The following is a 27,740-nucleotide window of genomic DNA, read 5'->3' as shown; positions in this document are numbered from 1 at the left end:
GAGAAATAGAAATAGAAATAGAAATAGAGAGAGAGGGGATGGGGGCGGGAGGTCAGTCATTTAGAGACAGTGCCTGCATGCCCATCAGTCCAGCACTGTTCTCGGCAGCACTTTTAATCACTGTAAACAAAATGCACGATCAGTGTTGGACACACGTCTTTGATGTAATGCTTCTATCGCGACCTCAAGATCTTTGGATTATTTGATTTTTGGATAATTGGTATTCGGGTAATCGGTATTCGAGGTTCCTCTGTATCACCATATTTAAATTAGCACAAGACATCAGGCATAAAAGCTAGCAGACATTTTGTTCAAAAGTAACTGACATAAACTTTGACACACAGAAAGCCATCACCCTAAAATAAGTGTTGTCCTGAGTGCTCGTTTGTTAACAGGTTGGAAGACATCTCTCTCCCCCTTGCAACGTCTGCATCTCTGACCATTACATCTCAGTGTTTCTCAAGTCCCTCTGGCCTCTTTCATTCATCATCTCAAAGTCAAAAGATCAGGTGTTAGCAGGAGGGGAGGAGCTGACTATGGGAGGAGATCAACAGTGAGAACTAAGTATTTAGTTCTTAGCACCATCCCCACCTTATGCTGAATCTCTCAACCACTGATTGCCTCTAGTCAAAGGACTGTACATGACCCACCACTCCCACCTCTGCTGGAAGTCTGCAAGCAAGCCTGCACTTGTTTGCTCATCATGCACCTGGAATGGAAATTCTCCCTCTCCACCTTAGGTTATACTAGCTGCAATGGGATAAGGTCCTTACGTGAGCATTAAATACCTATTTGAGGTTCTCAATTGGTAGTCAGTTTGGCATTTGCCAACATAGATTATAGAACTATACAGTAAAGTACAGGCCTTTCGGCCTCACCTAAGTGTAGAACACCTTAGGATTTTCCTTAATCCTACCCGCTAAGACGACAGAAAATTCCCAATAGTGACTGCTCCTTTCTGGTTTCTGACTTCTCAGTTGACTCAGTAGACAAACCCTCCTGCGCTACCTCCCCTTCTGCAGCTGTTATACTGTCCCTGATTGGCAATGCCACTCTCCCACCTCTTTTACCTCCTCTGCTATTCCTTTTGTGACATCTAAACCCTGGATCATCCAACAACCATTCCTGCCGCTGTGATATCCAAGTCTCTGCAATGGCCACAACATTGTAGCTCCACGTACTGATCCATGCGCTAAGTTCATCACCCTTCTTTCTGACAGTTCTTGCATTAAAATACACACACTTCAACCTATCACACTGACTGCAACTTTACCCTATCAATTGTCTATCTTCCTCTCAGACTCTGCACGCTGTATCTGCCTTCACAGCTACCTTATCCTCTGATCTGTAGCTCTGGTTAGCTGCAGTCTTAATCAGGATAGATGTAGGAAGATGGTGGGGCTTCCACCTGCTATTCTTTTGCTAATAAATAACAGTCAGCAAACTTGCCATGAGGGAAGGCAAAAATATACATCTATTGTATCTACAATATTAATCTCAACGTGAAATAGACAGTTTGAGCTTGAGAATCAGTTTGTTAGCTTCAAATTCATTTAAATCTAAAAAAAGTTATAGATAGCTAAAGGCTCAGCTGTTTCCAACATGTCACATGCAATAGGCCTAAATTTTGAAGGTGAAATTATCATCTCAATACATCTAGTGCTATGACTCCAGCTTTACAATCATCTTTGCAAAGCTATCAGGGTCACGAACAGACAATACCAGACTAGAGTCCCAGACTAACCTATGAATATGTGTCAACTATGGCAAGTCTTCGACAATATAATGTGCTACAAAACAAAATTGGGCAGAATGACAATGCATTCCTTCCCGATGAGTCCAATACTCTCTGTTTGTTATAAACAGAGGGTCAATGAAGTGATGTCACCTGTTCAGATAGCCTCGGGTGCACCTGTACCTCGTTGCCACCTCAGAGATCAGATCAACCTTCCTGAAAGAGTGAACCCAACAAAAGTGACTGGCGCAGATGGAGTCCCAGCCTTGTACTCAGACCCTATACAGACTAATTGGTAGGAATATTTCACAGAATCTTTGACCTCTCTTATTCCAATGAGAGGTCCCCATCTGCTTGAAGACAATTACTTTCATCCTGGTGCCAAAGAAAAATCAGGCAACAAGCCTTCATGACTACTGCCTGGTGGCTCTGACATCCATTATTATGAAGTGGTTTGAGAGGTTAGTAATGGAACACATCAACTCCCAGATTTCCTTGATTTACTACAAGTCACCCATTGTCACAATAGGGTCTACTGCAAATGCCAATGCTCAGGCCCATGCTCATCCCCGGGACATCTGGATAACAAAGACACCTATTTATTGATTTTAGCTCCACCTTCAACACCACAATTCCAACCAAAATCATCAAAGTTCAAGACCTAGGACTCCGCTCTATCCTCTACAACTGGGTCCTCTGCTTCCTGACCCACAGACTGCAACCAGTAAGGATAGGGAACAACACTTCCTCCACGACGATCCTCAACACCAGTGTCTCACAAGGCTGCGCAATCAGCCCCTTACTATACTTCTACACTCACGACTTATGGCCAAATTCAGCCATAACTCCACTTACAAATTTGCTGATGACACCCCATTGGATCGAATCTCAAACAATAATAAGACAGCGTAGGAAAGAGATAGAAAGTTTACTGGCATACTATGAGGTCAACAATCTCTTCCTCAACATCAACAAATGAAGAAACTGGTCATCGACTTCAAGAAATGGAGTGGAAGACATGTTCCTGTCTGTATCAGTGATACTGAGGCAGAGGTGATAGAGAGCTTTAAGTTCCTGGGAGTAAATATCACCAATCTTTCCCGGTCCATCCACGTTGAACTGCAATCAAGAAAGCACACCAATCCCTCTACTTCCTCAGAAGGCCAACAAAATTCAGCATGCCCACAATGTCACTTACTATTTTTAATAGATGGACCACAGAAAGCATTCAATCCAGATGCATCACAGCTCGGTAGGGCAACTGCTCTATGACCAGAAGAAATTAGAGAATTGTGAATGTAGCCCAGTCCACCATACAAATCAGCCTTTCTTCCACTGACTCCATCTACACTTCCAACTGCCACTGGAAAGCAGTTAAAATAATTAAAGATCCCTCCCATGCCAGTTATATTCTCTTCCACAATTTCATTGGGCAGAATTTTCACAAGTTTAAAAACACGTATCAAAGATTAAAGAACAACTTCTTCCCTGCTATTATCAGAATTATGAATGGTCCTCTTATATATCAGAGTTGATCTTTCTCTGCACTCTGTAGCCGTAACACTATTCTCCATTTTGTTCTATTACCTTGATATACTCACGTGAGGTATTACTTGTCTGGTTAACACACAAAACAATACTTTTCACTATATTTCAGTCCATGACAACAATAAATCAAAACAATACAAAAGATATTCAACTCTTCCTCTATGACACACACAATAAAATTAATAAAGGAGAAAGTGATGACTGCAGATGTTGGAGATCAGAGTCGAGATTGTGGTGCTAGAAAAGCACAACAGGTCAGGCAGCATCTGAGGAGCAGGAGAATCGACATTTTGGGTATAAGCCCTTCATCAGGAATAAGCCCTGAATAGGCTTATGCCCGAAATGTCATCAGGGCTTATTCCTGATGAACGGCCTATGCCCAAAATGTCGATTCTCCTGCTTCTCAGATGCTACCTGACCTGCTGTGTTTTTCCCAGCACTGCACTCTCGATCATAAAATTAATAAAGCAAAGAAAATGTTCTGCTAGAGATCCACCTTGCTTGGATTAGTTTGTAATAGTGCATCTTTGTTGTGAAACAATCCAACACAGTATGAATACCAGGATTTCTATGCATACTGAGAACAGTGATGTAGCAAAATTCACACCAGGAAACAGCAAGCCATTTGTAAATTAATAAACTCAAGAACCAAGATCCATTTGACAGTTTAGCACCAAGTGTTGCAAAAAGCAAGTGAAAGGCAGAAAACAGCAGTTTTTATGCCAACCCTGGCCTGTTTCCACACTGTGAATATCCTATTTATAGGAGTCTGAAGCTTTTTTGAGGAAGGGAATATTTTCACTGTTCGAAAGTCCTGGAAGTAATTAATACACCCAGATGACTGGATAAGCATCATGATTTCATCAACGTGGGAATATATGAAGGAGCATATGAAACAGTACATTTGAGCTTAAAACCCTGTTCATTAATTTTCTTGTGCAATGTTATTAATTCATTATGAGAAAGTGAGGGCTGCAGATGCTGGAGATCAGAGCTGAAAATGTGTTGCTGGAAAAGCGCAGCAGGTCAGGCAGCATCCAAGGAGCAGGAGAATCGACGTTTCGGGCATAAGCCCTTCTTCAGGAACAACTTCTTCCCTGCTATTATCAGAATTATGAATGGTCCTCTTACATATCAGAGTTGATCTTTCTCTGCACTCTATAGCTGTAACACTATTCTCCGTTTTGTAAGAAGGGCTTATGCCCGAAACGTCGATTCTCCTATTAATTCATTATCCCTTGTTGTTACTTCTCCTAATGGAACCTATTGTTATATAGTTAAAATGGCTCTTTAAGGGCATAAATTACATTTGGAAACATAATTATAATTGCTGGCTATTAGTCACAGGTCAAATGAACATAATACGTTTAGTATTTTTGGTAAAGACTTGGGGACTCCAAACACCAATTTTGCCAAGGAGTGAATGGAGGTCAGATTTCCACAGGTAACCATTTGCTACAGGGAGAAACATTTAGTGACTGAACCTGTTTCCAATTTTCTTCTTGCAGACCCGACAGACTTTTTCCTCTGTTATGATGCATTTCACCTCCTGGTGATAAATTCTCTGCTCCTGGATCTATTAGATAAAAAAAAGAGAATGTGCATTTTATATGCCAAAGTAGTTAACTCAGCCAATCAAGTATTTTTGGAATACAGTCGCTGATAGAATAGCCAAATACAATTTGCTATTTTCTGCATAGCACCCAGTGTGTCCAATGAACTTCCTTTTCTTCTTCAAATCGTATCACACACATTGGAGGGAACCATTTACTTTAACATTTCATCTAAAATACAGTATCACCACAATACAGCACTCTGTTACATCAAAGTGTATCCCTAGACTAATTACGTCCACATTTGTTGATGAGATTCTTAACCGAAGGTGAAATTGCCGTCATTGCAGCCATGCCAAACAAAACATGCAAAATGGCAGAAAAATCCCATTGTCCTTATAAAACTTCTTGTCAAATAATTAATTTCAATTTCTCACTTTTTGCTTTATCTAGGGCTAATATAGTACACATTACCCTGCTTCCTTACCCTATCCAATTACTTTTCTTGAAATTCTACATTAATCAGTATCAGAGATGTTACTGTATACTGGTTTCACCTTGAGTAATCAGATCGGGACTGAGAAATTTATGGCCAGAGATAGGAAGCATAAATATTTATTCGTCAGAACTCAACCCGAAATGGTCTCAAGCAAAAGAACATATCAATTCATTTTTCACCCCAGTTCCCAGACAAGCATCTCTTGATATCTCTGGATGAGGTTACTAAATTAGGGGCACTTGTGCCATTTGGATTTATGCCCAAAATAATACCTCTTAAAACTTTTGGATGTAGAGATTATGGTCTTCCCAATGTCGGTTCTGAATTTCGATTAGAGTCTCAGAGGTAAACAATCTCAGTAATTAATCCACCGTAAGAATCAATTCCTGTTAAAGAATTTGTAATAGGTTATGAAAAGGTAAGTACTAATTGCTTCTAAAAGTGTATCGAAAATGCTCAGAGTCTATTGGAGTTGGACTGAATGGGAAGTGATTTTACTTGCGGGGGCTCTTTAAAGGGCAAAAGTATAAAATTGAGCTGAGCCCATTGGAAATTGATGCAACTAGCAGTGATAGAACTTGCTTTCTTGTCATTGCAATTGAGAGAGAGAATGTAAAGTACTTTTGCTTGCAGAGACCATATGCTTGGATGAGGAATAGTTACCTGAAACCAATTTTTAATCGCTGGGTTCAAGTGCAAATAAGTGACTTACACGAAGGAACTCTGCATGAAGGAGCCCTTTCATAACTTGATTGCAGCGCCGTTTCTGAGCATTTCCTTCAAGGACATTCTCCAGAAATACTCTGATCTCCCGGATTTGCGTGTTGGCAGGTAGCAGATTCAAAGTCTGCAGAAACATTTTTAATAGAAATTTTACAGAAATAGGAAAAACACCCCTGCCTATTAACACAGTGAAATACTGTTCACTGTATATACTTAACACTATGTTTTACAACAATTTCAATGCTTACTTTGATGCTTTGTAAATATTGACCTCAGCTGGAATGTGCTTACTCAAAAAAGGATAGGGTTCAGCTCGGAGGTGCTCAAACATTGAACTGGTTGCTAACTCCCAGTGGTCAGCCTCACATGAACCATGGCCAGTTGGCTGAAATTTCCTTGAGCAGGCAATGCCTTGATGGCTCATTTGTGATCTTATGATAATTATGTATTGTTGGCACCTTCTTTTATACATGCAGGGTATCTTTTATGATCTTTGTAGGATCATAAAAGATCCTACAAAATCACCTGCTTTCTGGTCAGTTTAAAAATGTGCGGTTTGAAGAAAGCATATCAAAATTTGCATGTTGGGAGGGATTCTATTATTCTATGATAAAACTATTCTTTGGCCTCATCCAGACTACCATTGCCAGTTTTCAGTTTATAAGTCGATTAAAGTCAGCCATGATTATTGCCATTGCTTTATCACAAGCACCCAATACGTTTACTTTATTTCATATTGTGGTTATTGTTGCTGGGGTGGGGGTGCAAGGGCACAGATCACTTCCACTAATTATTTCTTCCCTCCAATATGGAGCATGGGTTTCCTCCCACAATCCAAAGATGTGAAGGACAGGTGAATTGGCCATGCTCATCGTGTTCGGTTCATTAGTCAGGGGTAAAAATAGGGTAGGGGAATGGGTCTGGTTGGGTTACTCTTTGGAGGGTTGCCCTCCCCTTTGAGGATTTTCTGCAGTCGATTCTTCTGTAGGGAATCAAATCTAATCTAATATTCCTCATCTCCACCCAAACGGATTCTGAATCCTAATCTACTGAACCAAGGTAATCTCTAACTACTTGAAACTTTATTGCTGGAACAGCACAGCAGGTCAGGCAGCATCCAGGGAACAGGAGATTCGACGACCCAAACGGATTCTGAATCCTAATCTACTGAACCAAGGTAATCTCTAATGCCATATTTGATTTAACTGTTCTACCCTTCTAGCTTTACTTGACTTCCTATTTTTCTTTCATATTATATACCTCTCAACATTCAGGACCCAATTTTTGTCATTCTACAGCCATAGTTCTGTTTTGCCTACCAGATTGTATTTATTTATTCAATGTGCGCTATCAATCCATAACCTGTGTTATGCTCCTTTTGCTCAATGTGAGAGCTCAGGGACACAGCTGGTGTTCTTGGCTCCTTTATGTGCAAGAAGTGTGTCCAGTTGCAGCTCTTGTTAGACCGCATGATGGCTCTGGTGCTGTGATGGATTCACTTTAAGCAGATGCGATGTTGAGTGGGTCATGGATAGCACATTTAGCGAATTGGTCACACCTCAGATTAGGATTGCTGAGGGAGAAAGGGAATGAGTGACCAAAAGGCAGAGAAAGAGAAGGAAGGTAGTGCAGGTGTCCCCTGCGGTCATCTCCCTCCAAAACAGGTATACTGTTTTGGATACTGTTGGGGGAGATGACTCACCAGGGGAGGCAGCAATAGCCAAATTCATGGCACTGTGGCTGGCTCTGCTGTACAGAAGGGCTATATAGTCTTGCGGATTCAATTATAAGCGGAGCAGATAGGATTTTCCCTGTGGTCAAAAATGAGACTCCCGAATGGTATGTTGCTTCCCAGGTGCACAGGTCAGGGATGTCTCGGATCGACTGCAGAAAATTATCAAGGGGGAGGGCGAACAGCCAGTTGTCGTGATGCATGTAGGCACCAATGATATAGGTTAAAAAAAAAATGGGATGAGGTCCTATACGAAGAATTTAGGGAGTTAGAAACCAAGCCAAAGTTGGACCTCCAAGCTAGTAATCTCAGGATTGCTACCAGTGCCACGTGCGAGTCAGAGTAGGATGATAGAATATTTGGGATAAATGCGTGGCTTGAGACATTATGCAGGAGGGAAGGGTTCAGATTTTTGGGACATTGGGACTGGTTCTGGGGGAGATGGGACTGGAACCAATGTCCTTGGGGGTGCTTTTGCTAATGCTGTTCGGGAGGGTTTAAACTGACGTGGCAGGGGATGGGAATCAAATGAGGTTGGTGGATAGGAAGTAGGTAGTAATTACAGCCTGTAAGGAACTAGATAATGAAATCAGCGCGACTAAGGGGAAGAGCAGGCAGGAAGCAGGATGAACACAGAGGGACTGGTGGTCTGAGGTGCATTTGTTTTAATGCAAGTATAGTAGGTAAAGCAGATGAATTAGGACTTGGATTAGTACCTGGGAATATGATGTTATTGCTATTACTGAGACTTGGTTGAGGGGAGGGCATGATTGGCAACTAAATGCCCCAGGATATCGAATCTTCAGGTGGGATAGAAAGGAGGTAAAAGGGATGGAGGAGTTGCATTACTGGTCAGAGAAGACATCACAGTAGTGCTAAAGGAGGGCACTATGGAGGACTCGAGCCAAACAAGCTAACAGGTTTGCACATGACATGTGAGATCATATAATTGGAAGTTTGCTTCCTTATTGGAGAGTAGAACAGGCAAAAAAAAGTCACCTGCCTCATATTTCAAATTCAATGTTAACCGAGGATCTCTAGCACTTTAGTGCAATAATTCTTTATGGAGTTTCAGTCTTGTTGACAAGTACTAAAAAACTGGCACTGAATTTTACATCTGCTTGTCCAGGTACAACACTGACAGTACCTTTGTGGTGTCAAGTTTGCTGTGGTGCAGTTCTAGTACTTGCAGTGCAGCCTGAAGATTTGCCTGTGGCTCTAGTATCTCCATCCGGATTGGTCCAACACAATGAATATCAGGAGGTGACAAATACATACGTAGTAGAGAAAGATACACCTAATGAAATAATTAAATTGTTTATGTAACCATTTATCTTTCAAAGTACTGTGATTATGAGCTAGAGAAAAAAAAATTCTGACAAAGTCTCATTAACAATTTTAATATGTTTTTGACTAACTTAACTAGCTATATTAGATTAGATTAGATTACTTACAGTGTGGAAACAGGCCCTTCTGCCCAACAAGTCCACACCGACCCGCCGAAGCGTAACCCACCCAGACCCATTCTCCTACATTTACCCCTTCACCTAACACTACGGGCAATTTAGCATGGCCAATTCACCTAACCCCTGCACATTTTTGGATTGTGGGAGGAAACCAGAGCACCCGGAGGAAACCCACGCAGACACGGGGAGAATGTGCAAACTCCACACAGAGAGTCGCCTGAGGCGCGAATTGAACCCGGGTCTCTGGCGCTGTGAAGCAGCAGTGCTAACCACTGTGCTACCGTGCCGCCCATGAGGCAAGCTAGTAAGTAAACATCAATAAACAGCACCATATACTCTTGAAGTGCTGAATACAACTGCCCTGATCATTATTTAACAAATTGCCCAAGTCCTCTGGGGAGCTCCCCCACCTTGGTATCCATTTAACTCAAAGTACAACAGATGATAGTTAAACTGTTTGTTTCCAGCTACAGATTGGATTTACCTCCCCTCCTCCCTCCCTTAAGTCAGGGCTACAAGACTTGACCCCCTACAGTTTAAAACTGTAATTCTACTACACAGGATGGATTAGCACTGTGTATACTCACATCTTTGTCACCATCCTTGTTCCAGTCATAATGTTTGTGACAGTATCTGAAATTGGAAAGGAAAACGTACTCATGAAAATCAACCTATGCAAATCACGTCCATTTGAACTGCACTAATAAGGGTAAAAGCAAGTGAACTCCACTTAAAAACAATGTTCTGAACTAGAAAAAGCTAAATGGAACTTGGCAAGATTAGTGAGAAATCAATCCAATAGGCAAATTTCTAACATTTTCATTGTGAGTACTGTCACAACTCACTGAGGCTGTGTATTGGAAGTCAGACTTAGAGTAAGTTGGTAAGATAGTTGAAATTAAATTTATAAATAGAGGACACAATAATATAGGAGCAGGAGTGAGTCATTGAAACTGAAGCCTGCTCTGCCATTCAACTAGATTGTGATTAATCTTCTACCTCATTCATTTTCCTGCACTGTCCACATATCCCTCTATTAATAATATTGAGGGATCTAGCAATCTTTGTCTTTGGTATTGCGAACAACTGAGTCTCTACAACCTTGTTCCATGATTCTGTAGCCCTCTAAAGTAGAGAAGGTCGCAATTTACCATCCTTTGAGGACAATTTCGAACACATTTCGTTTGCAGTTTCCTGGTCACAGCAGAAGAAGCTTCTGATATCCTGAAATGCAAATAAAGCATATTCCTAGAGGCAAATCCTCGAGGAATCCTAGCACCTCCTGAATTGTACCCCACCAACAGCTATATTCTCTAAAGAGAATTATGGTGAAAGGGAAAGTCTGTGCTTGTAGGTGTACTTTCTCAGGCATTTGTGGGCGGCACGGTGGCACAGTGGTTAGCACTGCTGCCTCAGCGTCAGAGACCTGGGTTTAATTCCCGCCTCAGGCGACTGACTATGTGGAGTTTGCACATTCTCCCCGTGTCTGCATGGGTTTCTTCCGGGTGCTCTGGTTTCCTCCCACAGTCCAAAAATGTGCAGGTTAGGTGAATTGGCCATGCTAAATTGCCTGTAGTGTTAGGTGAAGGGGTAAATGTAGGGGAATGGGTCTGGGTGGGTTGCAGTTTGGTGGGTCGGTGTGGACTTGTTGGGCCGAAGGGCCTATTTCCACACTGTAAGTAATCTAATCTAATCTAATCTAAATCTTATCTTAAGCATAAAATACTGTAAAAGATCACTTTTGTTTTGAACTGGACTAAAAAATTAGGAATAGGGTACTGGTTTAAAGCAAGGAAAACGGTTGAAGATATTGCAGTTTTAAAAATGAGTTGTATCTATAATGTTGCCTATTCTGCAGTGGGGCAGAATGCTCAATAGAATGAGTGTGTGTGTGTGTGTGTGTGTGTGTGTATATATGAGAGTCCTATTGGCCCAACAGTCTATTGCATCTGCAGCTGTGGTGTGGGCCCGAGGGCTCAGCATATTAACAGTCATGTGATGGTTCCTGGGCAAGCGGCTATACCCAAGTGTTTACACAGAGGAAAACATTCAGCCTGTGAAAGAGAAAGCACCTAATCTTTCTCTCCCTCCTTCCCTGCCATGTGCAGAACACTGGATAAAAGCAAATTACTGCGGAAGATTGAATCATTTGGTTTCAGATTCCAGCATCCGCAGTATTTTGCTTTTATCCAGTGTTTAACCCACTGCCACCTCTCTTCCAGGAATGCCTACCCTGAAATAGTACTGCTCTTTTCTCCAACAGCTTTGACAAAGGGTCAGTTAGACTTGAAACGTCAGCTCTTTTCTCTCCTTACAGATGCTGCCAGACCTGCTGGGATTTTCCAGCATTTTCTCTTTTGGTATGTGGAGAACATTTCCTGCAGCTGTTTTCGCTTACCGTTTTGTATTGAACTGCTCTCTCTGCAACTTTCCTTATTGAAAGGATAAATGAGATAATCCACCTTCAGAGGCACCCAAAAGGGTGCATCTTTAACAGACCATGAAATTTGGTGTATTCACAATCACGCTTTGCTCGCAAAGAATTGGAAATAGGCGACAGAAAACTAAAATAACTCATTCATGTCTGTAAGAACATAGAACAGAATGTTGTGCTGACCCTTTAACCTACTGTCAGATCAAACAAATCTACATACCCTTCAGGTACTACCTTCCATATGCCTATCCGAGAGTCACCAACATATCCGACTCTGCTACCACCGCTGGCAGTGCATTCCACACACCCACTACTCTGTGTAAAGAACTTACCTCTGACATCTCCCCTAAATCTTCCTCCAATCACCTTAAAAGTATGCCCCCTCATGATAGCCATTCCGTCCTGGGAAAATGTCTTGACTATTCACTCTATCTATGCCTCTCATTTGAAGGAGTCACTTTGTATGTTTGTCTTTATTGGTCAGTGCATTGGGAATCGGAGTTGGGAGGTCATGTTGCGGTTGTACTGGATATTGGTAAGGCCACTTTTGGAATACTGTGTGCAATTCTGGTCTCCCTGCTATAGGAATGATGTTGTGAAACTTGAAAGGGTTCAGAAAAGATTTACAAGGATGTTGCCAGGGTTGCAGGGCTTAAACTATAGGGAGAGGCTGAATAGGCTGGGGCTATTTTTCCTTGGAGTGTTGGAGGCTGAGGGGTGACCTTATCGAGGGGCAAGGATAAGGTGAATAGCCAAGATCTTTTGCCGGGGTGGGGAAGTCCAGAACTAGAGGGCACAGGTTTAGAATAAGATGGGAATGATTTAAAAGGGACCTGAAGGGCAACCTTTTTGCGCAGAGGGTGATGAGTGTATGGAATGGGCTGCCAGAGGAAGTGGTGGAGGCTGGTACAATTACAACATTGAAAAGGCATTTCGATGGACACATGAATAGGAATCTTTTAGAGGAACATGGGCCAAATGCTGGCAAATGGGACTAAATTAATTTTGGATATCTGATCAGCATGAACGTGTTGGACCAAAGTCTGTTTCCATGTTAAATAGCTCTATGACTATGGATGGCACGGTGGCTCAGTGGTTAGCACTACAGCCTCACAGCACCAGGGTCCCAGGTTCGATTCCAGCCTCTGACGACTGTCTGTGTGGTGTTTGCACATTCTTCCCCTGTTTGCGTGGGTTTCCTCCAGGTACTCCGGTTTCCTCCTACAGTCCAAAAATGTGCAGGTTAGGTGAACTGGCAACGCTAAATTGCCCGTAGTGTTAGGTGAAGGGGTCAATGTAGGGGAATGGGTCTGGATGGGTTGCTCTTCGGAGGGTCGGTGTGGATTTGTTGGGCCAAAGGACCTGTTTCCATGCTGTAAGTAATCTAATCTAAAGTGACTAAGTGAAAACTCCCTCCCCAACATTGTCTGATTCTCAGGAGGCAAATTAACTTGCAGAAACAGGTACAAATTTGTACTAATAAAAATTGAGTATGCAAGATGTACATCAAACCCATCCTGCTGGCAGCTGGTGGAGAACTATATAGCAAAGGAACAGTAACCGTATTCATTGTGCAGTGCTGAATTTGAACAGAAGGACATTAGCAATGCACGTCCACCATTTCCATCTTAAAAATAGTCCAATTAAGTTTGAAATGAACATATAAAATCCAGTAAATTTAGCTATAGATGACAGAACTCCTAATATGCAATGTGATTTACTTACTCTTCTGCCATTTTGATATTCTTCAGTATGTGAACATAAATAAAAAGGGCTTGTTCATGTAGACCCATCCGACCCATCAGCAATGCTCGCTCCTCCAGTAACCCTGAAATACAACCAGAAACATAATTACCATGTTCACTCTCACCTTCTTTTTCCCATTGAGGACTTTCTCCACTCAAAATAAAGACCAAGCTGCAGTGTATGAAGTTGCCACGGTCGTAAAGTCTAGACAAGTCAAAAAGCAATAACCGTGTTCCAACTTCACATTTCAGAAAACAAAGACCCATGAAAAGAATGAACCAGAACAGGGATGACAGAGCTTTGAGAAGGAGGCAAGACCTGTGGGACAATTTTAGAAGGAATTAAAGATGACACTTCAGTAGAGCAATAGACATGTCTTATTTAAATGTAGAATAAGGAAGAGATTAACTCAGGAAAGTATAGGGCCTTTTATGGATCAAAGTAGTAACTGGAGATAACCCAGAATGTGTCATAATCCTCAATAAATACTTTGATTCTTCTTCACAATGAAAAATGATTATGCAGGTAGAGACATCACTGTGGAAGACTGACATTTTTAGCAAATATGGGGGGAGGGGAGAAGAAGAGTATTTGTGGGTTTAACAGCTTTAAAATTGATATATCCACAGGCCTGTATGAGATTATACCAGGTAGGTGAAGGAGATGAGGGAGAATATATCAGGGGTCCCAGCAGCAATTTTCAAATCCACTCTGGCCACAAGCAAAATGCCAGGACTGGAGAACTGCTAACATTATCCATTATTAAAAATGGGAGGAAGAAATTACAGGCCAGACATTTTAACCTTGGTGGTAGAGAAAATATTACAAAGAGGACTAAGGGACAGAATTTATCTATGATATGTATGAAATGATAACTGCATTTAAACAGAATTCAAGTCCACACTTTTACGATCCAGCTTTATTTCAGCTGACCACACCCCTTTAAACTCTCATCACATTGAATACCTGCTCCCTTTGTTTAGACAACCAATTTAAACCCATTTAGCTCTCAAATGATATATTCATGTATTCCCTCATTCCATTAGGATTGTAGGCATTCATTCAGACTGTACTAAATGATAAAGATTCCCCTTTTTCTTTTTACAAAAGTCAACCTCCAGAGCTATGGATCAGAGCTGGAAAATGGGACTAGGTGTGGTTAGATCTTTGTTGATTGGCGCAGACACAATGGATGGAATGGCCTCCTCTGTGCTGTAACGTCTTTGAGTTAATACAATAATTTGGGACAAAAAAAAAATCAGAGGTCAGAAAAGACTCCTGAATCAGACAGATTTACAATGTATAGCATATACCTTATCTATGCTCCTTATACTCTTACACATCTATCAGGTCCCCTCTCAACCTTCACTGCTCTAAAAAAAATCCTTCCTATCCAATCTTTCCTCATTGCTCAAAAATAATGTCAAAATGTATGGCAGCAACATGTACAACTATTTTTAATTAACCTGCTAATGTTATAACATACCTCCATTAAATAAATTTAACAAAACTACATAGTCGTGATAACAACTATCTCAATACACATTACACATGTTTCACAAAAGCAATGAAATATTCAAATAAGTTATACTTATGATCATTTTGTCTGGATATTTGGCCACTTACCATCAAATGGAAAGTCACTGATGAGCTTGCTAGGTTGATAATGTGTGGAAATTTCCAAGAAACACAACAGCTTGTTTCTATACTCTCCCAACTCCCCATCCTCATTTCCAGCAGGAACAGGAATCTCATCTAGAACAATAAACCATGGTGATTACAATACAATTTTTAAACTACATGCAAAGCACGAGAAAGTTTTAAAAAAAAGGAACTCGAGACTTCTCAAGTTTTGGTTATGTTTTAAGAAGGTGAAACAGGTAGAAAATCTCGGATAAACTGGCTGCTCAGAAATGACAAAATGAGTTGGACAAAATGGATACAATCTACATACTATATTCAACATACAGTTTAATTAGACTAGTACACATTTTGAGTACATAATAACTGGTATCCTAATGTTTTCACCTTACAGCTCAGAACTTCTTAGGATTTGCTGAATTTCAAATCAAGTGCACAAGACTCCTAACTTTCATTTAACGTCATCTTGAATGGTTTCAAAACCATTCATGGAGTAATAGATCATTCATGTTCTTCTTCCTTTATGCAATACTTTGCACTTGTCTGGTCAAAGTGTATATCTCTGAACAATAACCATTAAGTGCTGATGCACTACAAAACCAAAATATTGCACGTAGAAAAGAGAATAGGTGTACCTAGTATTTGATGTTGAAGAAGCTAAGGAAGGCAAAAGAGAAGTCATATTTGTGATGACCATGAAAAGACGACAAACTTGAGCCAGAATACAAACGTCAAGCTAAAATCTGTAGGTATCCTGCACAAACAGAGTCAGCAATAATGAAATGAGATCCAAATAGAAAAACGGAACCTGGAAAAATCCTGATGGCACTGAAGATGTTGCAAAGAAGAGACTACAGATCTTTCGACTGAAGACTTCATATTCAAAAATGTACTCTCCATTTTTAATTATTTCCTAAAGTGGATTGAAAAGTCAACTTCATTGAGAGTTCAATGTGACTTCATCAAGGTTGACATTCCAGCTTTATACTGAGGGAGCTGTGCACTGTCAATGAGACATTCAAGTAAGACTCAAATGCCTGTTTAGATGAATGTAAAAGATTGTGTACTGCTTTTTCAAAGAAGGGACTCAACTTTTGTTCTTCCACAAATACTTAGAAAATCGATTTACTTGTCTTAGCTTAAATAACTCAGTTAATTTTCATTATCATCACTAAAATGTGTCCCCTCTTGGTCTCTTTCTTTTTCCAGAGTCCATAACATCCACACTTAATTGTGAGCTCCTGACGTGAGAACAGAAATGCTACCCACATCCAGTTCTACCATTGGGAACAGCATGCCACAGATAAAGTGCTTACTAAGAGCTTCTTTATCCTGTTTTAACAGTGTGTTGTAAACTCCAACATTTACAACTTGATAGTGCTCCAGCATGAAGCTCTTGTAATGTTCAACTGCACAGATCTTTAAAGTGAAGTTCTCATATTCCAAAGTAGGCCTGGGAAATCAACAAATCACTTAACAGCTCACCAGCTTTCTGTATTTTTCTAACAAAACAAAATTGCTACAGAAGCTTAGTCAGGTCTGGCAGCATCTGTGTGGAGAAACAGAGTTAACATTTCGAGACCTGTGACCCTCAGTGTTTTTACAACAATTTCTGTGTTTTGTTTTAGATCTCCAGCAAATGCGAAAGTTCTTGGTTTTAAGTCTAATTATTTCTATACATGTTAAGTTAAAATTACCTTGTTTTCGTTGGAGAAAACTAGTCTTATTGCAGCAAAGATCCAATGACTTCATGTTATATAACTTCTTTTTATTTGTTCATCTATATAAGCACTAATTCTAGCACTAAGCTTTGGGCACACCACTCAATGCCATACTGCAATCCGAAAGACAATCATATACCATGACTTTTCTTGTCCTTCATTTTTTTTTCTTCATGCTGGCATTAATCTTCCTATTCCATAAGACTTAAAGCTGCGCAACTGTTCTATTCAACCATACTATTTGTTGAGAATGGGTTCAAAATTGAACATGGAGAGTACACCCCATTAAAAATATAGTGAGGAATTGAAGAAAACGAGTGGGAGAGAGAGAGAAGTAGTTGTCATGAGAAAAAAAAACTACTCAATTTTGGCTGAATGGTACAAGATTCAATTCCCATCTTATTGTACTGATATTTTGTTGCACACCAAGTGCAACTAAAAGTAACTTGGAGCGACTTTTATGAGAAAGAGAAGCATATTAAGTTCTGTTGCTGCTGCGCAGGGCTGTGGTACTGGAGGGTGGGTTGGCTACTTTTATTCCTCTGAGCCGGATTCAGTATAAATGTAGGTATGGACTATATAATCCTACTTTTTCTAACAGGGTGGAATTTGACAGCAAGGGAGATCAATGCTATGGCACTATCAAGCAAGGTGAGCAAAGTGCTCCAAGCAAATGCTTTCAAGGAGAGGGGAGCAAACTAATAGCAGAAAATATGTATTCAGAAGGAAATGCACTTGCATACAATGCAGATTCTTCACAGTCATAGCTCTTACCCTCAGGCAGAGAATTGAGGTATTCCTTCATCAGGGCTTGCACCTTCTCACGATATAGTTGGATCAGGCAGTTGTGGAAGACTGGCCCAGTTTCGTCCCAGATATAGATAATATGTTCCTAGGAAAGAGGAGGATAAACAACATTTATTTCTACGACATTAATAAAGACAACCTGTGACAGTTATGGTATCAATAAAAGTCAATTTGACTGGGTAAAGATGCATTGTTGAGCTGTCTCAGATCCATGCCTCCTGATGAGGAAATATCCCATCAGTTTACCTAAAGAACAGAGTGCTGCTAGTGGCAGGAGAATCAAAGCACTTTGAGAAGTTGAGAAGAATAGTGGAGCTCAGTCTTAAAAAGCAATAGCACCACAAGGTTAGTTTCTAGGGTTAAATCTTTGGTAGAGAATGAGGACATTAAACAAGATGAATATTTCAAAGATTTGAACAAGGTGAGAGGGTCAAAGGAGAAGCTCCAAGATTGGGAAGATAACTACAATATTATTGTTTGTGTTATGGGTCACATCTCCACAAACATAGAACATTATGGAGCAGTACAGGCCCTTCGGCCCTCAATGTTATGCTGACCTGTGGAATAAATCTGAAGCCCATCTAACCTACCATTCTCCTCCAGATGCCTATCCAATAAGCATTTAAATGCCCTTAAAGTTAGCGAGTCTACGACTGCTGCAGGCAGTACGTTCCACGTCCCTACTACTCGAGTAAAGAAACTACGTCTGACATCTAACATCTATCACTTCTCAATTTAAAGCTATGTCCCCTCGTCCTAGGATTGCCATCCTAGGAAAAAGACTCTCACTGTCCAACCTATCTAACCTCTGATTATCTTATAGGTCTCATTTAAGTCACTTCTCAACCTTCTTCTCTTCAAACTTCTCAATTTAAAGCTATGTCCCCTCGTGCTAGCCATTGCCATCCTAGGAAAAAGACTCTCACTGTCCAACCTATCTAACCTCTGATTATCTTATAGGTCAAAGACTCTCACTGTCCAACCTATCTAACCTCTGATTATCTTATAGGTCTCATTTAAGTCACTTCTCAACCTTCTTCTCTTCAACGAAAACAGCTTCAAGTCCCTCAGCCTTTCCACATAAGACCTTCCCTCCAGACCAGGCAACATCTTAGTAAATCTCCTGAACCCTTTCCAAAGCTTCCACATCCTTCCTATAATGGGGTGACCAGAACTGTATGCAATATTCCAAATGGGACTGCACCAGAATTTTGCACAGCTGCAGCATGACCTCATGGTTCTGAAACTCAATCCGTCTAGCAATAAAAGCTAACACACCATAGGCCTGCTTAACAAACCTATCAATCTGGGTGGCAACCTTCAAGGATCTATGTATCTGGACACAGATCTCTCTGCTCATCTATCCTACCACTAGCCAAGTACTCTGCATTTCTATTCCTCCTTCAAAAGTGAATCCCCTCACACTTTCTGCATTAAACTCTATTTGCCACCTCTCAGCTCAGCTCTGCAGCTTATCTATGTCTCTCTGTAAACTACAACATCCTTCGTCACTATCCACGACTCTACCAACGTTAGTACCATCCGCAAATTTACAAATTCATCCTTCTATGCTGTTATCCAGGTCATTTTTATAAATGACAAGCAACAGTAGACCCAAAACAGATCCCTGCGGTATCCTACTAGTAATTGAACTCCAAGATGAATATTTCCCATCAACAACCACCCTGTCTTCTTTCAGCTAGCCAATTTCTGATCCAAACTGCTAAATCACCCTCAATCCCTTGCCTCTATATTTTGTGCAATAGTCTACCATAGGGAACCTTATCAAATGCCTTACTGATATCCGTATACACCACATCAACTGCTTTACCCTCATCCACCTGTTTGATCACCTTCTCAAAGAACTCAATAAGGTTTGTGAGGCTCGACCTACACTTCACAAAACCATGTTGACTATTTCTAATCAACTTATTCCTTTTCAGATTATTATAAATCCTATGTCTTACAACCCTTTCCAACACTTTATCCACAACCGAAAGAAGGCTCTCAGGTTTATAATTTCCAGGGGTGTCTCTACTCCCCTTCTTGAACAAGGGAACAACATTTGCTACCTACCAGTCTTCTGACACTATTCCTGTAGACAACAATGACAAAGATCAAAGCCAAAAGGCTTTGCAATCGCCTCCCTGGCTTCCCAGAGAATCCAAGGATAAACCCCATCCGACCCAGGGGACTTATCTACTTTTACATTTTCCAGAATTGCGAACACCTCCTCCTTACGCACCTCAATCCCATGTAGTCTAGTAACTTGTATCTCATTGCCTTTTTCTAGCGTGAATACGGATGAAAAGTATTCATTTAGCATTTGCCCCATCTCCTCTGACTCCATGCACAACTTCCCACTACTAAGCTTGATTGGCCCTAATATTACTCTAATCATTCTTTTACTCCTGGTATACCTCTACAACGTCTTAAGGTTTTCCTTGATCCTATTTGCCGACAGTTTCTCATGTCTACTCCTGGCTCTTCTTAGCTCTCTTTCTCACTTCAGTGATTTGGGGAAAGGTGTAGTCAAGAGTAGAAGTTTAATTAAAAATCATGGAATCCCGACAGTTGGAAGTAGGCTATTTCAGCCCACCGAATCCACACTGAACCTCTGACCAGCATCCCGTCAGACCCAGACCCCTTCTCTATCCCTATAAGCCTACATTTACAATGGTTAATCCATTCGGCCTGCCAATCTTTAGACTAAGAGGCTAATCTTTCTGCAATCATCAATAGTACACTTATGAGTGACAGGGACCTGGCAGCAGAGTCCATCGGAGTGAGCATCAGAAGGGAGGGAGATTAGAAAGATTAACAAATAGTGGCATGTAAATCAGCATGAAATTAGAATGGTACTAATTGTCTCTATGTACAGCAAACACAATGGTGAGTGCTGCGAATGGCTCTCAGAGGATGCTGAAACAAAAAAGGCACACAAGGAAGTCAGAGGCTCATTTAAAAAGAAAGTCTGGGAAGGCAATAGTAAAGAAGGAAAGTACAGTAGTGCTCTATAGAATCCCTACAGTATGGAAATGGACCATTTGGCCCTACAAGTCCACACCAACCCTCTGAAGAGGAACCCACCCAGACCCATTCCCCAACTCTACATTAACCCCATCTAATGCACCTAGCCTATACATGCCTGAACACTATGTGCAATTTAGCATGGCCAATTCACCTAAGCTGTACATCTTTGGATTGTGGGAGGAAACTGGAGCACTGGGAGGAAACCTGGGGAGGATGTGCAAACATCACACAGACAGTTGCCTGAGGCTGGAATCGAACCTGGGTCTCTAGTCCTGTGAGGCAGCAGTGCTAACCACTGAGCCACCGTGCCGCCCATGTTGATGGATTGTGCAAGGAATTTTGAAGATAAACAAGATAAAAAAGATAAACAAAATGAGGTATTGTAATAGGAAAGGGATGCCCAATGTGGATGAAGAATAAGGTTGAGAAAAAAAGATTAAAAGCAGAACTGGAAGATATGGAACAAAAGCTGGAATGGAGAGACCTAGTGATTCAGGTACTGTACGTAATTTTTTGAAATTTGCAACACAAACCATTAGGGTAGTTAAAAAGACGTTTAGAATGCTTGCCTGCATTGCTCAGGCTTTTGAGTATAGGTTTGGAACATTGCATTGAGATTTACAGGACGTTGGGGAAGCCTCTTCGGGAGTACTGTGTGCAGTTCGGGTTGCCCTGTTATAGACAGGATATTAATAAATTGGAGATGGTTCAGAAAAAATTTATCAGGATGTTGCTGGGAATAGAAGATTTGATTTATTAGGATAGGTAGGATAGACTGAGACTTTTTCATTGGAATGTAGGAGGTTGAGTCCTAGTCATAGAGATGCGTCAGAGTCACAATACAGAAACAGACCCTTTGGTCCATCTCATCCATGCCAATCAGATATGCTAATCTAGTCCCATTTGCTAGCACTTGGCCCATATCCCTCTAAACCCTTCTTATTCATATACCTAACCAGGTGCATTTTAAATGTTGTAATTGTATCAGCCTCCTCCACTTCCTCTGGCAGCTCATTCCATACATGTACCACCTTTTGAGTGAAAAGGTTGCCCCTTAGATCCATTTAAATGTTTCCCCTCTCACTCCAAACCTATGCCCTCTAGCTCTGGACTTCCCGACTCTAGGGAAAAGACCTATTTACCCTATCCATGCCCTTGATGATTTTATAAACCTCTATAAAGTCACCCCTCAGCGTCTAACGTTGCAGGGAAAACAGCCCCAAAATATTCAGCCTCTCCCTATCGCTCAAGCCCTCCAACCCTGGCAACATCCTTGTAAAGCTTTTCTGAACCCTTTCAAGTTTCACAACATCATTCCCATAAGAGGGAGACCAGAATTGCACACAATATTCTAAAAGTGGCCTAACCAATGTCCTGTTCAGCTGCAACATGACCTTACAACTCCTATATGCAATGCTCTGACCAATAAAGGAAAGCGTACCAAATGCTTTCTTCACTATCTTATCTACCTGCAACTCCACTTTCAAGGAACTATGAACCTGCATTTCAAGGTCTTTTGCTTCAGCAACATGCCCCAGGACCTTACCATTAAGTGTATAAGTCCTGCTCTGATTTGCCTTTCCAAAGTGCAGCACCTCACATTAATCTAAATTAAATTCCATCTGCCAGGCTTCAGCCCATTGACCTATCTGATCAAGATCCCGTGTACTGTGAAGAGTTCAGTTGAGTTTCTGGTCAATAATAACCGCCAGGATGTTGATAGTGGAGGACTGAGTGATGGTAACACTACTGATGTCAAGGAGTGACATCAAAGAGATTTATAAAATCATGAGGAGCATTGATAAGGTGAATAGACAAGGTCATTTCCCTAAAGTAGGGTAGTTCAAAACTGGGGGCATATTTTTAAGGTGAGAAGTGAAAGATTTAAAAGGGACATGAAAGGCAATTTCTTTTACACACGCAGTGGTGAGTGTGTATAATGAACTACCAGAGGAAGTGGTGGATACATGTGCAGTTACACATTTAAAAGATACTTCATTAATGCATAAACAGAAAAAGTTGAGGAATACTTGCCAAGCGCAGGCTGATGGGACTTGTTTAAACATTTGGGAACATGGTTAGCTTGAACTCGTTGGACTGAAGGATCTATTCCTATGCTATATCTGTGCAGACTCTGATCTGGCAACATTGGTGGACAGAAGTGTCTGCTGCCAGACTAGCTGAGTTTCTTCAGCAATTTCTTTTATCGTTTCACATCTACAGCATCCGAAGTTCTTTCTTTTGTTTTACAGAAGTGATGGACTTTGGTTCAGAGTTGCATCCAAAAAATGTTGTGAACACTCCTAAGGAAACGCAAGTTACAGAAGCACAACTTCATAGTAAGATTAAGATAGATAAAAAGATAGATACAAAGTTCTGAGGAAGGGTCACTCAACCTAAAATGTTAACTCTGCTTTCTCTCCACAGATACTGCCAGATTTGGTGCATTTTCCAGCAATTTCTAGTTTTGTTTAAAATTAAAATTCATTGTTCAATTTAGAGGTCCTGTGGTAGCATAAAGTAGCAGTAGCCAGAATGGGGTCAGCTTAGAATATGGGCAAATGATTAGAGGACACACTGCTGCAGATAATTTCCTCAAGAATGAAGAGTCAGAAATATGCAGAATCAATCATAGAGCATCTGACTGATATCTCAATTCTTCCAGTCTTACAATCCTGAGATCACTGTGCTCTTCTAATTTTGAACATCCTGAATTTCAATTATTCCAAACCTGTCAAAATATTCCAATATTGGTTTAATATCTCCTCAATAATCTTTGCGCCAAGGAGAACAATCCCTGATTTTCCAAGATAACATTGTTGCTAAAATTTCTTATCCTGGTAATTTCTAACTGCACCCTCTCAAGCTCATTCGTTCTTCTAGAAGTGACACAAACTGGATGTTTCATCAATCATGTTTCAGTTATCTACACTCAAGATTGGAATTACCACCCTAATCCTTCTGCTTTCACCTTCAAAACAATCCCAAATATTGACTGTATTTGACCAAGTTTTTAGTGACTTTTTTCTAATGACTCATGTGGTTCTGTGCCAAATCTTTGATAATGCTCCTGTGAAGCATTTTGGGCACTAAATAAATGCAAGCTCTTGTTTTTTTTGTAGCTTGTAATCCCATGATCAAAGTACTACTGGATTTCTTTGTATGAGAATGAAGTTTTCTCCTCAAGTGAAGGCACTGTAATGTAGGAAACATGGCAGCCAATTTGCACATATAACAGTCCCAAAAACAATATGGAGAAAATTACCAGTTTTTTTTTTAAGTTAAAGAACAAATATTGGCCAGATCACTTCTTGCATTAGACAACTTTGACATCTGAGAAGGTGGATGGCATTTTGAACCACAAGTCACCTCTGACAGTTTAGGGTTCTCTCACTAGTGCACTGTATGTTAATCTATATTATCTGCTTAAGTCTCTGAAGTCTCAAACCTCTAAGTCAGTGAGGAGATTGCTACTGTTCTGACATCATAACTCTGACCTACATAAACAAAATGAACACGACCCATATCCTGTTGTAACATCATCAATCCAGGATAAGTAAACTGTTCAACCTCATCATGGGAGCACAAGGTAACGTCTATACAGTCATCAATGTAGTGGAGGAAAAGGTGGGGAATGGTGCCGGTGTAACTGTGGGAGATGGACTGCTCCACATGTCTGACGAAGAGGCAGGTACAGCTGGGCCGATACGAGTGCCCATGGCTACTCCTTTGGTCTGAAGAATTTGAGAGGAATCAAAGGGGAAATTGTTGAGGGAGAGGACCTCTATTGGAGTTGGAAAGTCATGCTGTGGCTGTACATGACATTAGTTAGGCCATTTTTGGAATATTGCATGCAATTCTAGTTGCCTTCCTATCGGAAGGATGTTGTGAAACTTGAAAGGATTCAAATAAGATTTACAAGGATGTTGCCAGGGTTGGAGGATTTGGTTGGAGGAAAGGTTGAATAGGCTGGGGCTGTTTTCCCTGGAGCATTGGAGGATGAGGGTGACCTTTATCGAGGTTTATAAAGTCATGAGGGGCATGGATAGGATAAATAGACACAAAGTCTTTTCCCTGGGGTTGGGGAGTCCAGAATTAGAAGGCATAGGTTTAGGGTGAGAGGGGAAATATTTAAAAGCAACTTTTTCACACACGGGGTGGTGTGTGAATGGAATGAGCTGCTAAAAGTGGTGGAAGCTGGTAAAATTACAGTATTTAAAAGACATCTGGATGGGTATATGAATAGGAAGGGTTTAGAAGGATATGGGCCAAGTACTGGCTAATGGGACTAGATGGAGGTTAGGATATCTGCTCAGTATGGACAAGTTGGACCGAAGGGTTTGTTTCTGTGCTGTACATCTTTATGAGTCTATTTGGGTGAAATAATAGACGACTGTACAGGAAATTATTTAGATGAAGCAACAAGGATGGGTAGGAGAATAGTTTATTCTCGGCTGCAATACACATTTCATGCTTTCTATTTTATTGTGCTGTTTGTTCAAATTTATCATACAATTACATAGCAAGCAGAATGGAAATGTTTGAAAATCAAACCATGCAATCATCACTTTTTACCCACTTCAAGTAATCATTCAGAGGCGAAATTTACATAGAGTGGTATATGAAATGGGGGAAGCACCACTTGTGATGAATGTTAATACAGCATACAAACAAGAATGGTTCTTACCAGATATGGAATAGCAAGTTCCTTACAGCTATCCTTTAGGAAGTCCAACACTTTGATTCTTGGTAAGTTTTCTACCTCAGGCAGATCCTCAGTAAATATCTGAACACAGAAGGAATTATTCACAACTTCATTTCTGCTGCAAACAGCACCCTTCCATTCATGTCACACATTGCCCTATCTACAACATCCATCTTCATCATGCTGCTGCAGGTAAACAATTTTCTCTTGCAGATAAATATTGTACAAGGTAGAGTTGAACATCAGCTTAATGAATTGTAAGTATATAGAAAAGTGCTGAGACTCTTATGGCACAGTGGTTGAACTCCCTCAAGGCCAACCTGCTCTAGACATGTATAATAACATTTCTGAAGGATTTGATTAAAAGTCTACAGCAAGGTGCTTGCAGAACACGGATTTAATTGATTATAACATTGCAGATTTGATCCTTAGCTGAAAATAAAACTTTAAAGAATATTTTGAATCGTACCTTTAACCCATCTTCTGGACATGCTTTTAGAACCCATAGAGAAAACTCAAAAATAATATTCAAGTTGTCTTTCCCTGAAAAGAAACAGAAATAGATTAGAGCAGAGAGATATAGAGAACAGCTTCATCTGCAACACCACTTGCTTAAGTTAAGTGCAAGTAGTGTTGACTGATCAAACCCAAAATAACAGAACTTCAAATTTAATGGAGAACTTCAAATGACTGCCCGAATCTTGATGCTTTCACAAGCATTCTGCGTCAGATTTCCTATTTATAAAATTTCAGATTTTATATATGCTCATGATTAAACATTAATACTGACAGCTTTCTCCTTGCCAACACAACTGAATATCAGAATCTGAATAATAAATGCTCATAACTGTGCATCAAAACCATTCTTGATCTCACTCTATACTATACTGGATCACGATCAATTGCTGTTTTCTTCACTGTAGGTACTAAGTATAGAGACCAATTCTAACAGTAAATCCTTGCTTGGTCTCAGATTAGCTAACACACCATAATGCCATGATCAAGCGTTTTGCTTATTTGGCCAGTGTCTTTATCAATTTGATTGTCAGGATTGTATATTATAGGGCATTGTTAGTCATTGAGTGTATTATACAAAAATTGGAATCCTTACTAACCCAGTCGTTGGAGGTACTGCACAGTTCGCTCATGGCCTTTTAGTGGTGAATTGGCTTTCTTTGCCTGGTCTAGGAGAACCTGCAGGGCTACAGTGGGAAACAGTAAATTTCTCATCATTAAAGATGAAAGAGTGCAGATGCAGAGCAGCAACAGGAAATTATTTCACTACACAATGTGACAATAATTATTAAAGCCTTTCCAAGGCCAGCACTAAGTTTGTATATATTTGTGTAGAAAATATTAAGGGGCAATGTAATTGTGGTTTTAGGACCATTATACAACTGCCATTGTAATGTAAGAAAATATGAGAGACATAATTTCTTTTGGTGAGGATAATCCGTAACAAGAGGACGCTGCAATTGAATTAGAACTAGGTGGTTCAGGGATGACATGAGAAGTCACTTCTTAAATAAGGTATCAGAAATCTGGTAGTTTTTCCTCCACTGCCCCCAAAAAGATTGGGGATCAATTAAAAATTTTGGCACAAAGATTAACAGGTTTGCATTCAAAGATGTATTAAGGGTTACAAAGCATAGTAAGTCAAAACAGTAAAGATACAGATGATCAAACAGAATAGTGCAATAGCTTGAGCACTAAATGGCCTCCTCCTGCTTCTAAGTTTACAAGAGAAAATTAAAAATAAAAATACAATGAACAAATCTTGACACCTTTCTCATGCAGACCCTTCTTTTCATACAGAATGATGAGCTCGCTGTATTTGTGTGCTTTCTTCAGTACATGTTCACTTTCTTCAATGTGACAGTGATTGTTCTCCAAACGTAAGAGGGGGGCCACAAGAGCCACATTTGTCTGAAAATAAAACAAGGGGCAACAAAGATCACAAATTGCCAACTGCATCATGGGTGGAGGGGCTGATTGGACTTCACTCTCATTTCTCATCTACATGCTAAGTTTCATCGATACCCTCCAAAAATAAGTAAGGAACTTTATTCACTGAGGATGGCAGGAATCCGGAACTCCCTGTAAGGGCAGTAGAGACAGAGACACTCACAACATTTAAGTAACATTTAGACTGAAAACAAAAAATTGCTACAAATCACAGCGGGTCAGGCAGCATCTAAAGTGAGAGAGCAAGCTAACATTCAAGTCTGGATAACTCATCAGAGACGACAAGAAGAAGGGGGCAGCATTTATGCAGCAGTGGAGGGCGGACTGCTGGGGAAGTAAGGGTGCTGATAGTGCAGATTAAGTGATTTGAATATGAGAATGGCAGAACAATGGTATGTCTAACTGCCAAACTGGAAAGAACAGACAGTCTCA

At 40.5% G+C, this 27,740-nt stretch overlaps 1 protein-coding gene across 2 annotated transcripts in view; it reads right to left on the bottom strand.

The window, feature by feature from the left end:
* vps39 (VPS39 subunit of HOPS complex) overlaps positions 1-27,740 on the bottom strand; it is a 114,178-nt gene that overhangs the window by 22,346 nt on the left and 64,092 nt on the right. The window contains exons 14-25 of one of the 2 annotated variants that reach the window (XM_043698294.1): positions 27,128-27,269; positions 26,459-26,545; positions 25,813-25,886; positions 25,326-25,424; positions 17,573-17,690; positions 15,063-15,191; positions 13,416-13,518; positions 9,844-9,889; positions 8,938-9,087; positions 6,048-6,182; positions 4,768-4,859; positions 2,911-3,001 (exon numbers count right to left, since the gene is read on the bottom strand). In XM_043698294.1, coding sequence (XP_043554229.1) covers positions 2,926-3,001; positions 4,768-4,859; positions 6,048-6,182; positions 8,938-9,087; positions 9,844-9,889; positions 13,416-13,518; positions 15,063-15,191; positions 17,573-17,690; positions 25,326-25,424; positions 25,813-25,886; positions 26,459-26,545; positions 27,128-27,269 — 1,251 coding nt within the window. In that variant the 3' untranslated portion in view covers positions 2,911-2,925. Of the gene's footprint in view, positions 1-2,910; positions 3,002-4,767; positions 4,860-6,047; positions 6,183-8,937; positions 9,088-9,843; positions 9,890-13,415; positions 13,519-15,062; positions 15,192-17,572; positions 17,691-25,325; positions 25,425-25,812; positions 25,887-26,458; positions 26,546-27,127; positions 27,270-27,740 lie in introns of those variants that run through there. The other variant, XM_043698295.1, reaches the window with a different exon arrangement.

Source organism: Chiloscyllium plagiosum, chromosome 10 (assembly GCF_004010195.1).
Source record: "Chiloscyllium plagiosum isolate BGI_BamShark_2017 chromosome 10, ASM401019v2, whole genome shotgun sequence".
Lineage (NCBI taxonomy): Eukaryota > Metazoa > Chordata > Chondrichthyes > Orectolobiformes > Hemiscylliidae > Chiloscyllium > Chiloscyllium plagiosum.
The sequence above is the reverse complement of the archived record's forward strand: the minus strand, read 5'-3'. Positions and strand labels throughout refer to the sequence as shown.